At 43.7% G+C, this 13,835-nt stretch overlaps 1 protein-coding gene across 1 annotated transcript in view; it reads left to right on the forward strand.

Annotated features, from left to right (window-relative positions):
- SLC16A10 (solute carrier family 16 member 10) overlaps window positions 1-13,835 on the forward strand; it is a 43,981-nt gene that overhangs the window by 21,848 nt on the left and 8,298 nt on the right. The window contains exon 3 of the mRNA XM_083497843.1: window positions 637-1,069. Coding sequence (XP_083353969.1) covers window positions 637-1,069 — 433 coding nt within the window. The remainder of the gene's footprint in view (window positions 1-636; window positions 1,070-13,835) is intronic.

The following is a 13,835-nucleotide window of genomic DNA, read 5'->3' on the forward strand; positions in this document are numbered from 1 at the left end:
TGATAATCTATTTGCTCTTCAAGGAGAAGATAAGATGTGGGTAGCTTGCTTTTCAGAAACAAAGCATACAGAATTGTGGTTTCAATACATATTGTTCAGAGAGAACTCTTCCAGTTTTCCATTACGTGTATTAAAGTAGGGAGATAAGTCCATTAACACAGCTTCTGTTTTAGATCAACCATAGCTTGTCTTGTTGTTCAAGCCTCTACAAACTTGTGCTTATTAACTATGGCTTGCTAAGTTTGCTGGATCACAACCTACCCCACAAACCTGCAAAACAAATGAAGTCACATTTGAAGACCTCCCTCATTCTGTCACTGTGAGATGACGTGGGCCTTAGTAGTGTCCCAGTTGCGGAACTCCAACTCAAAGGAGGTTAAACTGATACCTGTTGCCTTTTAGACAGAAATTAAAATGCTATTATACTGCCAGATTCTTAGTATATATTAATCTTCCTAACTATCATTTTACTTCAACTCTTAATGCTATCTTGTTTTTATGTGCATTTAGTGTTTACTGTTTTAAACAAGCTTGGGATCCCTTCTTAGGGACAGAAGGTAGCATAAAGTGTTTTTATAAGGAAAAATAAAAGAAATATGCAGAACATAACTGTTAACTTTTTCTGTTTTATTGTAGCTCGCTTGGACCTCTATACTTCACTTATGGAATCTTATTTGGCTGTGGTTGCTCATTTACCTATCAGCCATCCCTGGTCATTTTGGGGCATTATTTCAAGAAGCGCCTGGGACTGGTGAATGGCATTGTCACTGCTGGCAGTAGCTTGTTTACTGTAACACTGCCCTTTCTTTTAACTGTACTGATTGACTCAGTTGGCTTATACAACACTTTCCGGATCCTGTGCATTTTTGTGTTCGTTCTCTTTCTGGCTGGTTTTACTTACAAACCTCTCATTCCCAGTGCCAAAGAAAATGGGGAAAAGAGCAAGTCCACATTTCCTCCTGCAAAAAATATTTTTAATTTTTCCATTTTTAAAATTAAGAGTTATCTAATCTGGGCTATTGGGATCCCAGCTGCCTTATTTGGATACTTCATACCTTATGTGCACCTAGTAAGTAAACTTATTTCTCTCTCTCATATAGATAGATAGATATATTATTCTAAAGGAATATAAGAAATAGATACATTTTAAGTCCAAATGAAGAAGATCCCAGGAACAAATATTTAAATCCTATATAACCTTGAACAGGAATATGTAAATATAAACTGCAGTTAATCTATGTATGATTAAAACAGAATTCTTCTGGTATAGAAGACCTGGTTATTTTAACTTAGTAGTTCTTTGTCTGGCTCTTAGCAGAATCTGTTATAATTGAGTACATTCTGTCATGCCTCCTGTTGTTTTCAACCAAACAATTGTTTTATTCAAGGCTTTGTGAAACTTTTAGATAAATCATACAGCAATTTCCAGAGGGGTAGCTGTGTTAGTCTTTTGTAGTTTATATATTTAGCTCTAGGCTCTACAACTTGCAGAAGTTATGAGCCTTCTCTTTAGCAATTTATTATTTATTTAAAAGGCTATGCATCCTCTTCATTTTATACACGTTTTATTAAATTTGGACATTTTTATATTGATTTAATAAGCCAAGTGATACACAGTTGCTTTGCATCTGTATGCAACCCCTTTGTACAAGTCATGATTAAGTAAAGAAGTCTCTTATTAATCATAGTTTCCTGTTTCATCGGAATTGGGGAACAATTGTTATCAGCTTTGGAACAAGGTGCCTGTGAGAAAGTCCTATTAAATTCAGTGAAGTGTGCTCAGTTAGGTGGGTTTAGAATTGCAGACTAAATCTGGAGGATAGATCCCAATATTTGGGCAGGAAGGATGGATCTGCTTTTGTGTGTCCAGTCCTTAGCACAAAGGCTATGAGACAAATAAGTCATTCACACACACACACACACACACACACACACACACACACACACAATATTCCTGGGTCATTACTTAAAATATTAACTCTGATTTCGTTTGAAAATCACTTTTTGTAAAACCCTAGCAAGAAATATAAATTGTTTTTATGGAATCGGTTATATTTGAAGAGTTTACAATCCCCAAAAAGCACATTTAAAGTATTTTCTGTCCCTTCCTTTGTTTCTGGTAAGTGCTGGGAGAATGCATCCCTTTGTTGTTCGGTATTATGATTGCCAGTATTGTGGTACTTAATCTATTGAAGAAGCATGTGAAGCCTTTGGGGTAAGGATTTTGTATGTAAAACTTAGGACAGATAGTGAGAGAATTTACGTTGTTCTTGCTTTTCTGCATCACAACAGAACTGGCAGCATGTAGATGCATCTACAACTCAATGTGTTACCTCAGTTCTACTGCATTCCCCCTTCTCTCTCTTACCCCATTTTCCTCCCCTCCTCCCATTTTTTCATCTATTCTGTCTGGTTTATTTCTTACTAATAACTGGCTGCTTGTTCTAGTAGCCTTCTCCCTTTCTCTGTTCCACCCCTTGGGTGTTCTAACATGGAGAAATGAAGGTGTGTTGGGCCAAGTTGTTTGCTACAAATTGAAAAAAAATAAAATCTTAGGAAGCAGTGACAAAACGAACATGGGGAGCATGAGACCCAAACTCTATTCTCAATAGACAGAGTACATTGTTTTTCAGACTCCATCCCATTGGCAGAAGGAAGCATTCATGTACAGGTGTTCAGTACACTTAGAAAAACCCCCAAGCAGAAGTCTACTTCAGATTTTACTGCAGTGTGATGTGATATTTTGAACGTTTGCTTACATTGATGCTTAAATAATTTACAATGTCTTTGTTTCCTCCTTTGCAAATTTATGTCTTTGGTGTTGACTTGATATATAATACAATGCAATGTCTTGTAAACTGGATAAATCATTTGAGCTGGCAGCTGTGGCTTCTTTAGAGAATATCCTTGCTCATTTTTGAAGTATTGAAATTGTTTGTGGTAGGGATCTCTGTTTCTGAATAAGTGCAACTTCAATTTTGTGAATTTCATAGGTTTGCATCTAGCGTTTGATAAAAAAGGGTGCTAGATAAACCTAAGGGGACCTCTTGGTTTCAGTGTTTGTCCTACCTTCTGTATATCTCATATTTCCTGCATGGTCTTTTTTTTTTGTAAATGGGTATGCTTTGGGTATTGATCAAGACTTTTTATATATCCACGTATCTTTTCTAAAATTGAATTTGTACTAGGAAATAGAAATGAGGTCAGCCTGCTCATGAGGTGCATTGAAGGCCTAACTCAGGCAAGAAATAGTAGTTCCGAATAGATTGCCTTGTGCCCTAACTACTGATGATTGGTGGCATCAGGGGAAACAGCTCCAGGATGCTGCAAGGCAAGTGCAATGTGTGCAGACACCCTGTGACTGTGCCGTGACATCTCCATATTGGTGATGCTCTTGAGCAGGCATAGGCAAACTCTGGCCCTCCAGATGTTTGGGACTACAATTCCCATCATCCCTGACCACTGGTCCTGTTAGCTAGGGATGATGGGAATTGTAGTCCCAAACATCTGGAGGGCCAGAGTTTGCCTATGCCTGCTCAAGAGCAATGACTAGGAAGCCTGCTCACAGTGGACATCTGCTATCAATTTGGAGCTGAAAGACAACCTGATAATAGACAGAGGTAGCTAACTTGTTCAGCTAGGGCTGTGAATAAGGCTACTCCATTGAAAAACACCAGTAGCATTATGTATAATGATGAAAACTCATACCTGAAACATTGCTAATGCTGCTTGTCTAACCCCATCTTAACCTTCAGTGTCTGGATTCTCATTAATGAACTATTGCCCCCCCCAAAAAAAAACCCCTTCAGACTAAATTCCTGAAGTTCAACTTTAGATTGCTTGGAAACAATTTACTTGCCTTTGGATTTACCTCTGCTGTGTCTGCCCCTGCCCAATGCCTAAGTTTAAAATTGGAGGACTGTAGCAACTTTGGTATGTGCTTTAGAGCAGTGTTTCCCAACCTTTTTTGGGCAAAGGCACACTTGTTTGATGAAAAAAATCTCGAGGCACACCACCATTACAGCCCCGTGACGTCAGCGCGCAGCGTCACGCCGGGAGGGACGCACGAAAGTGTAAGTGTCAATTTTTTTCCCTCCCCCTTGCCGGGGAACCTCCAAGCAGTGGCGTAGCGTGGGTTGTCAGCACCCGGGGCAAGGCAAGTAATTTGCGCCCCCTAACCCGTGGATTTTAGCACTCGAGTGCGAGCGTGCGCCCCCCAGATGTTGCGCCCGGGTCCCCCTGCACCCCCACGCTACGCCACTGGGGCTGAGGGCGAGCGAAGGAGCCAAGGACCCCCCCCAAAGGCTCAGCATGAATTTATTAAATTTATTATTTGCGGAGCCCCCGCGGGCCGAAGCAGCCGAAGCCCCCTCCCCTCGGGCGCCTCCCCGCCCCCTCCTCTCCTTGGGCTGTAGGTGGAGCTCCAGATCCGGGCTTGGCGAGCGCCTCTCCTCCTCCCGGCCGGTCCGGGGGCTTCCAGCTGTGCTCCGTCCTCCCCCCACCCCTGTGGCTGAGACTTGCGCTGAGAGCCGGAGCCAGCGGCGCCCCTTCCGCTGGGAGACCCTCGCCCGCCCACCGGCTTCCTCTCGGAGGGTTTTGGGGAGCGCAGGGCGCGGCGAGGCCCCTCGGAGCTCTCCTCCCTCCCAGTCGGCAGAAGCAGCCGCCGCCTGTGGCTGGGCCGAGGGGATGGCGTCGGCGTCGGGGTGCGGAGGCTGCCTGTGCCCGGCCAGGCGTCGGTGGCGCTACGCCACTGGATGTATGGAAAGAAATCGGTGTCTACATGTATTCACAATCTCCATGTGTTGTTGTTTTTTAATCACTATATGGTGTTTCTCCCTTGCTCCCCTCTAGTTAGTTATTTATCCTCCCAAGCACTTCAAGTTGGCATGCATGGTTCTCCCACGCACACAGCCTGCCCTTGAAGTAGGTTAGGTTTAGCGACTGAGGCTCTGTGTACCATACATGTAAAGCAACATGGCTTCCTCCCCCAAAGCATCCTGGGGACACAGAGCGACCCCCTCACACGTCTGGCGTCAGGCATGCATCTTTTAACATTTATTTTTTTTAAGCACTCGCACTCGCACCCATGCACTTGCTGTCTCTCACACACAAAATTCCTCTCTCCCTCTTTTCACATCCTCTTTGCCAGTTTCAACACACATGCTCTATGTGTGTCTGTGTGAGAAAGAGAGCGAGAGCATGCATGTGCATTGATTATGCTTTCATTTCACAACATAGAGACACACATATTTGTAGTGTCCCATCTCATTTCTCTCTCTCTCTCTCTCTCTCTCTCTCTCTCTCTCACACACACACACACACACACACACACACACACTCACACCTGCCCTGCTTCAAGCACACAGCCTGTTTGTCTTGCACTATCAATTTTCCCTAGTGGCTCCCACGCACACACTTGCACTGCCCCAGGCGCTGTTAAAGGTTCACTATTTCCGACACTTCCTCTCTCACACTCACACACTTGTGCTGCCCCCCCCCCCGTGGCTCCTTTTCCGCATGCCTCTTTCTCACCCCCCAACCCCATCCCTGCTCCAAGCCCCCAACTTTGCTGACTCAGCCTATGTCAGCCTTGCGCTGCTGCTGCCTCTCCTGCGCGCTCCCTCGCCACCCTGTTTCCACAAGGCACCCCTTGGCATGTAAACAACATGCTTCGCAACGGCGGTGCCTCGCTCACACACACTTCCCGCTGCCTCGCCCGCTGCCCAGCCTCTCGCTCTCCTTTTTCTGCCTGCGCTGCTTTGCAAAAGCAGGAGAAGCCACTCCAGCAGCACAAACCATCCCTGCTTCTGCTTACACACACAGCATCGGCGCTGCTGCAGCGGCTGCTCCTCCTGCGAGCAGTGAGTGGAGCGCAGCCGCAGCGGCGGGGGGGGGGCAGCTGAGGCGGCGGCGATAGCGGGCGGAGGAGGGGGCGGCGGCGGGGCCGAGGTGGCCGGCGGCGGCGGGGGAGGCGGCGGCGGGTGGAGCAAGAGGGCGGCCGAGGCCGGTGAGGGAGTAGGGTTGCCCGGGGCTTGAGGAGCCGTCGCCGGGAGTTGCTGCTGCTGTTGTTGCTGCTGCTGCCCGGACATGCCGGCCTCCTCCTCGTCCGCTGTCTCGCGCTCCTCCCTTTTGCGCGCGCTGCCCCACCGCCGCCCCATTGGCCGGGTCCTGTCAGCTGATCCTGTGTTATTTCCTGTGTGTGTGTGTGAGGGGAGAATGGAGAGAGAAACCTCGGCACCACCACCGCGGAGCCGCCCCGGCTCGACGCGGATCCTCGCCGCCGCCGCCCGCCTCTCGCCACCCGACTCGCCCGCCTCCCTCCCACGGCACACCAGGCAATCTCTCGCGGCACACTAGTGTGCCGCGGAACACCGGTTGGGAAACACTGCTTTAGAGGGCTGCTGGAGAACAGAACCAGAGAAAAGTAGAGAACCCCTGCCCCCGTAAACACACATACCTTCCAATTGCGAGAGAGGCCCTTTGGATCCAGCCTTAAATAATACTTGGCAATATCTTTTTTTAAAAGGAAGAATGACTTTGTGGATATTTTACCCAAAATGTAGAGCACTGTGTGTCAAACTTACTGTGATCTTCAAAACAAGTGTCTGGGGCACAACCCAGTCTTGGCAAGCATAGGTTCCAAATTCTATATGAATTTATGAATTAACTCCTAATTTACTTTTACTGAGCATTTTGCATAATTGTCTCGATAAGAACTAGCTGCTTTAAAACAGTATTTTCTATGCCTGTATAAAAATAAGTTCTGGGTGACTGTAATTCAAAATGAGAATTACTATTTTGATTATCTTTTTAGATATTCTCAAGTATGACTGTTAAATATATTTATTCCCACTATCCTCCTCTTGTGTACTTTCCCCTCTTTCTCTCTTTCTGTTTCTTCTTCATCCATGCCACCTTCTACACATTTTTTCCTATCAAAAGTTAATATGGTACCTGTGTATTACAGTGCCATCTTGATTTTTAGCTGGACATTTTCTAAGGCACCAGATCTTCAGCGGCTCCTGTGTGCTGTACTTGCTTTTCTAATCTTTACATTTATCTTCCTTCAGATCTCAACTTCTGCTGCAATTTGACTGCCCAGGTTAGTGAATTTCCCCCCCTTTATACTGCATTTCTTACTATGCATTTCTTATCTCTTCTTTGCACTTGTCAATATTGACCTGGCAGTCTAGCCCCTTTACTTCCATCTGAAAGTGATACATTATAGATGTTCATTTAAAAAATGTCAGGAAACTATTTTTCCCTCCACAGAACAGTACTCTCTTTAACAGTGCTCTGCCGTGTTTGCACCAGGCCAAACTGGTGACTGTTCATCATAATTATCAGTGACTACTTATCGGTGCTATTTTTGTTGGCATATAGAAATATTCTTCTCTTGAAACTTCTATAAAATATTGGAAGAGGGAAAGGGCAGAAGAGCCAAAGGAATGTGAGGCATGAATGTTAAATGCAACGAGGCAGTAGCATATAAAATGTTGGCTGACATCAAATATTACTTCTCATGATAGATCATTTTACTTCCTTGTTCCAGAGATTTAGAGCAATAATAATAATAATAATAATAATTATTTCCATCAGCCACTAGCCATAGCAATAAAATAAAATAAAATAAAATGTACTGGAGATACATTCTGCAAGTTTTCATCAATAATCAAATAATAGATCTTATTCGAATTGCCCCTGCTAATTTTTTTGCAGTTTTTGCTGCTGTCAACTGATTATCTTGATCTGCTAGAAGAAAGGACACAGTAGCAATGGTTGAGGGACCTGGTGTAAATAGTAGTAGAGGGGTAATAACCTCATTCCTCAAATCTTTATAAAGAATAGAAACTTTATAAAGTTAGAAACACATGAGCTACTGATTCAATACTGCCATCTCTACATGGACATAACTGTTTTTCCAGTGAATTTTTTTGAAATCGACCCTCAAGTACAGCTGAAGGGAGTATATTTAATCTTGTGTAAGTGAAAGCTCATCTGTATTTTGGAATTGTTAAATTTTGCAAATAGGGTGCCAACGTGTCAAAATGACTAGGTGGGAAATAATCATACCATGGACAAAATTTCTTTATCATGGCCAAATCATTCTGTCGCTCAATATCATATAGGCACCATCTAATTAAATTATTTGCTTTACTGAAACTCAGTGTTAATAACTGTTGTGGTGATAAACCAGAAAAGCAAAGCTTTTGGTTGACAATTTTAGTCCAAGCGCTCTCATGACAATCTTGCGATACTAAGGGTAGTAGACTGGTGGGGTTTAAATTTAGCTGAAGCCAATAACTGAATGTCCTAGACCAAATTTGTAATGCAACAGAGGGGAAATTAACCTCCAAGCGCAATGAAGCATTTGGAACACAGGATGAAACAGAGAAAAAAATGCCTTAGGAACTTACTGTATTTTTCGCCCTATACGACACACTTTTCCCCCTCCAAAAATGAAGGGGAAATCTGGGTGCGTCCTATGGGGCGAATGCAGGCTTTTGCTGAAGCTTGGAGAGCGAGAGGGGTCGGTGCGCACCGACCCCTCTCGCTCTCCAGGCTTCAGGAACACATCCACAGCCTAGGCAGCCCTACGGGAGGTCCGGCAGGGATGTCTAGGCTGCGGATAGCAGCCTGCTGCCCAGCGCGAGGGGCGCCCTGAAGCAGAGCGCCCCCGCACCGGGCAGGCATCCGCAGCGTGGGAGCCTTGCAGGAGTTCCCCGCAAGGCTCCCCACGCTGCGGATAGCAGCCTGCCGCCGGGTGGGCGGGGCGCCCTGATGCAGAGCGCCCCTCACGCGGGTCAGACATCGGCCAGCCCCACAAGCTCGGGGAACAGCAGGGAGGCGCAGCGCCGCCATCCCGCTGTTCCTCGACCTGGTTCTGTTTCCCCGACCTGCTTTTGGGAGGGAAATACAGGGAAATTTTTTTCCCTTTATTTCCCCCCCAAAAAACTAGGTGCGTCCTATGGGACGAAAAATACGGTAGATTGAACAGCTTCTGTAGATACAAGGTGAGCGCCTGTCCAAAGCTGAGCTCCATATAAATAACTGTGTTAGAAGTTTAGCTTGAAACACTTTTAATTGCTGGTGGTATGTGATTGCCACCTTTTGTATGCACTTTGAGACACTTTTTTCTTTGCATATTTCTGATGTGCTCCCCATGACTCCGTTGACTGAAAAATAAGGCTGAGGTATTTAAAGACTCTTGTTCGATCAACTGATTACCCATATACTCTAAACTTGTGGCTTAAATTTTTAAAGCACAATCCTATCCATGTACAGTGGTGCCCCGCAAGACGAATGCCTCGCAAGACGGAAAACCCGCTAGACGAAAGGGTTTTCCGTTTTTGAGCTGCTTCGCAAGACGATTTTCCCTATGGGCTTGCTTTGCAAGACGAAAACGTCTTGCAAGTGTTCCGATTTTTCCCCCGCTCCCCCCTTTTTCTAAGCCGCTAAGCTGCTAAGCCGCTAATAGCCTTTTAGCTGCTAATCCGCTAAGCCTTTAATAGCCGCTAAGCCTTTAATAGCCGCTAAACCGCTAATAGCGCTAATCCGCTAATCCGCTAATAGGGTTGCTTCGCAAGACGAAAAAACCGCTAGACGAAGAGGCTCGCGGAACGGATTAATTTCGTCTTGCGAGGCACCACTGTATGCTCAAAAGTATGCCCCACTGAGTTCAGTAGGACTTGCTGCAAGTTAACTGTATATGATCACAGCCTGAATCCCTCATGGCCATACCCAGTTCATCATCCATTGTATTACTTTCCACACGAATCTATGTTATAATCAAATTACTCATTCTATTGAGGCTGTGATCCTTAATGTGAATCCACATGTAGCATGTATATAAGCTTAATGACAGTGCAGTGAGCTTCACAAATGCAATGAAGTTTCTGAGCCTTTTCCACCCAAATGGAAGCTGAAACTATGCTACCGTATTGGCCCGAATATAAGCCGCACCTGAATATAAGCTGCACTTTTACAATTGGAGGGGGGGGGGAGAAAAAAAGAAAAAATACTGGAATATAAACCGCTCTATTCCTCACTGCTCCTGGCTGCATACTAGACCGGGGGCGGGGGAGCTGCACTTCGTTGCCGGTGGCCTCACAGAGTGATATAACAGCTTTGATGTCACTCTGTACAAAACATTAAAATAGTACTGCTTTTACAATGTTTTTTTATGAGCCTCTTTTGTTATCTAATGCCATAATTAGTGCAAAGGACCAATAAATGGTATTAAGCTTAGGGTTATTAAAAAGGCTGAGTACACACACTTCCAAAGTCGTCATTCATTTATATTTAATAATTTCTGCACTGCCTTTCAGGAGTAAAATTCTTCCCAAGACAGTTCACATAACCTGTAAGAAATCTAGCATGGTGCAAGGCAATTAGATTCCCAGTCATTGCTAGTTTTTGTAAGACTAGATAAATAGATCTTGAAAATATCCAGGGATGGGGCCAAATATGTAATTGGATAGTATTCTACAATTCTGCATCCACTGCTAAAAAATCTCTGGCCCGTGTGCTTGGCAAACTAATTAACTTTGCTTGTGGGGATCTCAACAGAGCATCCTCTTAAGGTACAGGCAAACTTGTATGGATATAGTCAATCCTTTTAAGTTACCTGATCCCAAACTGTTCAGGGCTTTAAAGGTCATGACCAGCACTTTAAACTGGGCCTGGAAACACAACTGGCAATCAGTGCAACTGATGCAATATTTGTATAATGGGTAGCATTCAATGCACTTGTTCTATTAACACAAGGATTTGTATTTGTACCACAGAACTTTCCCTCCCTCTCCACCTGGAGAGTTGGGATAACCCCTTAAACAGATTTAGGGGTTCTGCAAGTAGGCAGGGAGTTCCATTGCATATACATGAATCCTGCTGACAGAACGAGTTACTAGTGCTACATTCAATGCAACTCAATATGCTGCTTACCTGGTTCTAGCCTGGAGTTGTGGCCACATTTTTTACCAGTTAAGGTTTCCAAACAGTCTTTAAAGGTAGCCCAACATATTGTTTTATAGAATGTATTATAGTGTTTTCTATAATACACAGAGTATATTATAGTGGCCAATTTAGGATGTCAGTAGTGCATGGATAACTGTGGCAATGCCCATTCTCTTTAGTTCGTCACAGCTGTCAGATCAGCCTAAGCTGATGAAAGGTACTTCTGGCCACAGCAGCTACCTGAGCTTCCCCAAGTTGTGCTGAGTCCAAGAATATTCCCAAGTATTTTAAGAGGTGTGCAACACAGTCCAAGACCAGTTGTAATCCTCTATCCAGAATAGTCTCTTTCCTTACCCACAACACTTCAATTTTAGATGGATTAAGTTCCACCTTGTTCACCTTTATTCTGTCCAATCTAGCTATCATCCATTGGTTCAGTACTTCAGAAACCTGCCTACAGGCTAGCTCAATACATTTTGCTGCCAAAGGCAAAGGAAAAGATGGTGCCCTCCCCAAGGCACATGCAGAGGCAAAGGTGGATTTAGGGGAGTGCAACCAGTTTGGTTGCACTAGGTGTGGAGCCTGTGGGGGTTTGTGCACCATATTTTGGTGTTGCCCAGGGCATTATTGAAATTTGAGACCCCAAGGATTGCCACTGGCAGAAGCCAATTTGACTGGTAGTTGAATCTTACTCCAGTACTGGTAAGAGGACAGTATCTTCCATCACAGATGAGGGCAGCAGGCTAGCACAGGGGGTACAGGGCAGGCCACATGGCACACACAGCTCTGCCCCCTCCCACACCTCAGCATCTCCCCCCTGAGGCAGCTGTATCACTCAGCCTCATAGGGTTGGCCTTGCCTGCCTGGGATTAGCTGCTGGAAAAGAGAAATAGAGCTGTGTGTCATCTACATATTTATGATTCTTCAGTCTAAAGCTCTAGATTATTTCTCCCTGCATTTTCATGTAGAAGTTAAACAGCATATGTGACATTGTGGAATCTTGAGACACCGGAAAGGCTAAGGGGTGGAACAGAAGTCCCTCAGCATGTTTAATTAAATGTAGGATTTATAACCACAGCAGTTTTATTTGTGGCTATTAGTACACAATTTTATTACACTCTTGAACTTCCCAGAAATATAAGCTATGAGTAGGGGCATGAAGAGTATATATTCCTTAAGTTAATGTACTTTGAAAGTCTTGAGTTCAGCATTCAAAAGTAGCTAATTTTGAATGGAACAGAAATGGGCAAGTTGACATGTACCTGGTGTTTGATATTACAGTGTGTGTGTGTGTGTGTGTGTGTGTGTGTGTGTGTGTGTAGCCACCTTATTTTCTCATTAAACAGCATTATAAAGAACATTAGAAACTGCCTTATACTGAGTCAGTTCATCTGTCTTGGTATTGTTTACTCCAGGTATAGGGAATTTGTAGCCTTTCAGATGTTGGATTATAAATCCTATCATCCATTGGCCATGCTGGCAGGACCTGATGGGAATTGGGAATTGGGAGTCCAACAATATCTGGAGGGCCAGAGGTTTCTTATTTCTGGTCTATACTCCCTGGCATTAGCTCATCAATTTCAGACAGAAATTTTCCCAATCCAACCTGGGACATTTCATGCAAAGCATATAGTCTGGGCTGGATTAAGACCTTTAGAGGCCCTAAGCACTTAAAAGATTTTGGTGTCCTATATATATATATAAATTTAAACAATAATACTAAAAATTATTTTTTGAAATGAAACAAAACCTACAGAAAATTGAAAAATAATGTTTATTTTTGTATATTTGTATAAATAATGCTTTGTTGTTGTTCAGCCGTGCCATATGGTCCATGGTAAATTCAGCAAAGCTCTGGTGCCCTCTATTTCCTACTGTTGATAAGGGAGCAGTATTAATTGTGTTAGTTTTCACTCTCTAAATGACTGAGTATATACTTCTAGAAGACTAAATAAGTGGAGTTCTAATTGCTGCAAATTATCACCAGTGGTGACTGGAAGCGAGACTGGCACACACCAACTAATAGTATAAAATCAGTGGCATTTAAGATGTATAGAGTACTGTTACCTTTATAAATGATTCATTTGCATGATAACAGTTAGAACAAATAGTGTCTTTATGCTTTTCTGTGTGTACATTTCTTGCAGATGTTAACATTAGTGGTAAATCACTGACTTTAGAAGTACTGTCAAAAACCATTCTACATACAAAACCACAATGATCCAAGTTTGGGTAGTTAATAGGATATAACCAAGCTTCTCCCAGACTCCTGTGTGTAGTCTTAAGTGGGTCTTAGCAACAACAACAACAACAACAACAACACTGTGATGTTATTTTCTTCTGTTGGTTGTGGGGTGACTCTGGTACAAGATTTATGATATGGGTGAAGTTAAGTCTTTTTGAAGTGCCACTTGCTTCCTTTTGGAATTTAAAAGCATATTCCAGGATCAGTTAGCCTTACTAGTACCCTTTCTTTGGTCTAGAGTGAGTGTACTAGGTAACAAACTGTCATTTTTCCTTCATAGTTCCTCCAGATGTTGCTGAACTACAACTCCCATAATCTCTGGCTACTGACCATGCTTGTTGGGGCTGATGGAAATTGTAGTTCAACATCTGGAGGGTCAAAGGTTCCTCACATCTGATTTACTTAATCCCTCTTCCAAGGACTTTAGAGTGATATATATAGCTCTTCCCCTTATTATTCCTTTCAACAATTCTGTGAAAGGCAATGAACAATTGGCTTGATGGGCAAACAGAGATCTAGACACAGTATTGTAACCTAAGCCACAAATTCTTAAACTGTTTTAGTTTAGCATTCCTGAGCACACTTTCTTGGAATAAACTCCTACTAAAAATAAATTGGGTGCACTTGCAAGTAG

Source organism: Podarcis liolepis, assembly GCF_965112155.1.
Source record: "Podarcis liolepis genome assembly, chromosome: 3".
Taxonomy (NCBI): Eukaryota; Metazoa; Chordata; class Lepidosauria; order Squamata; family Lacertidae; genus Podarcis; species Podarcis liolepis.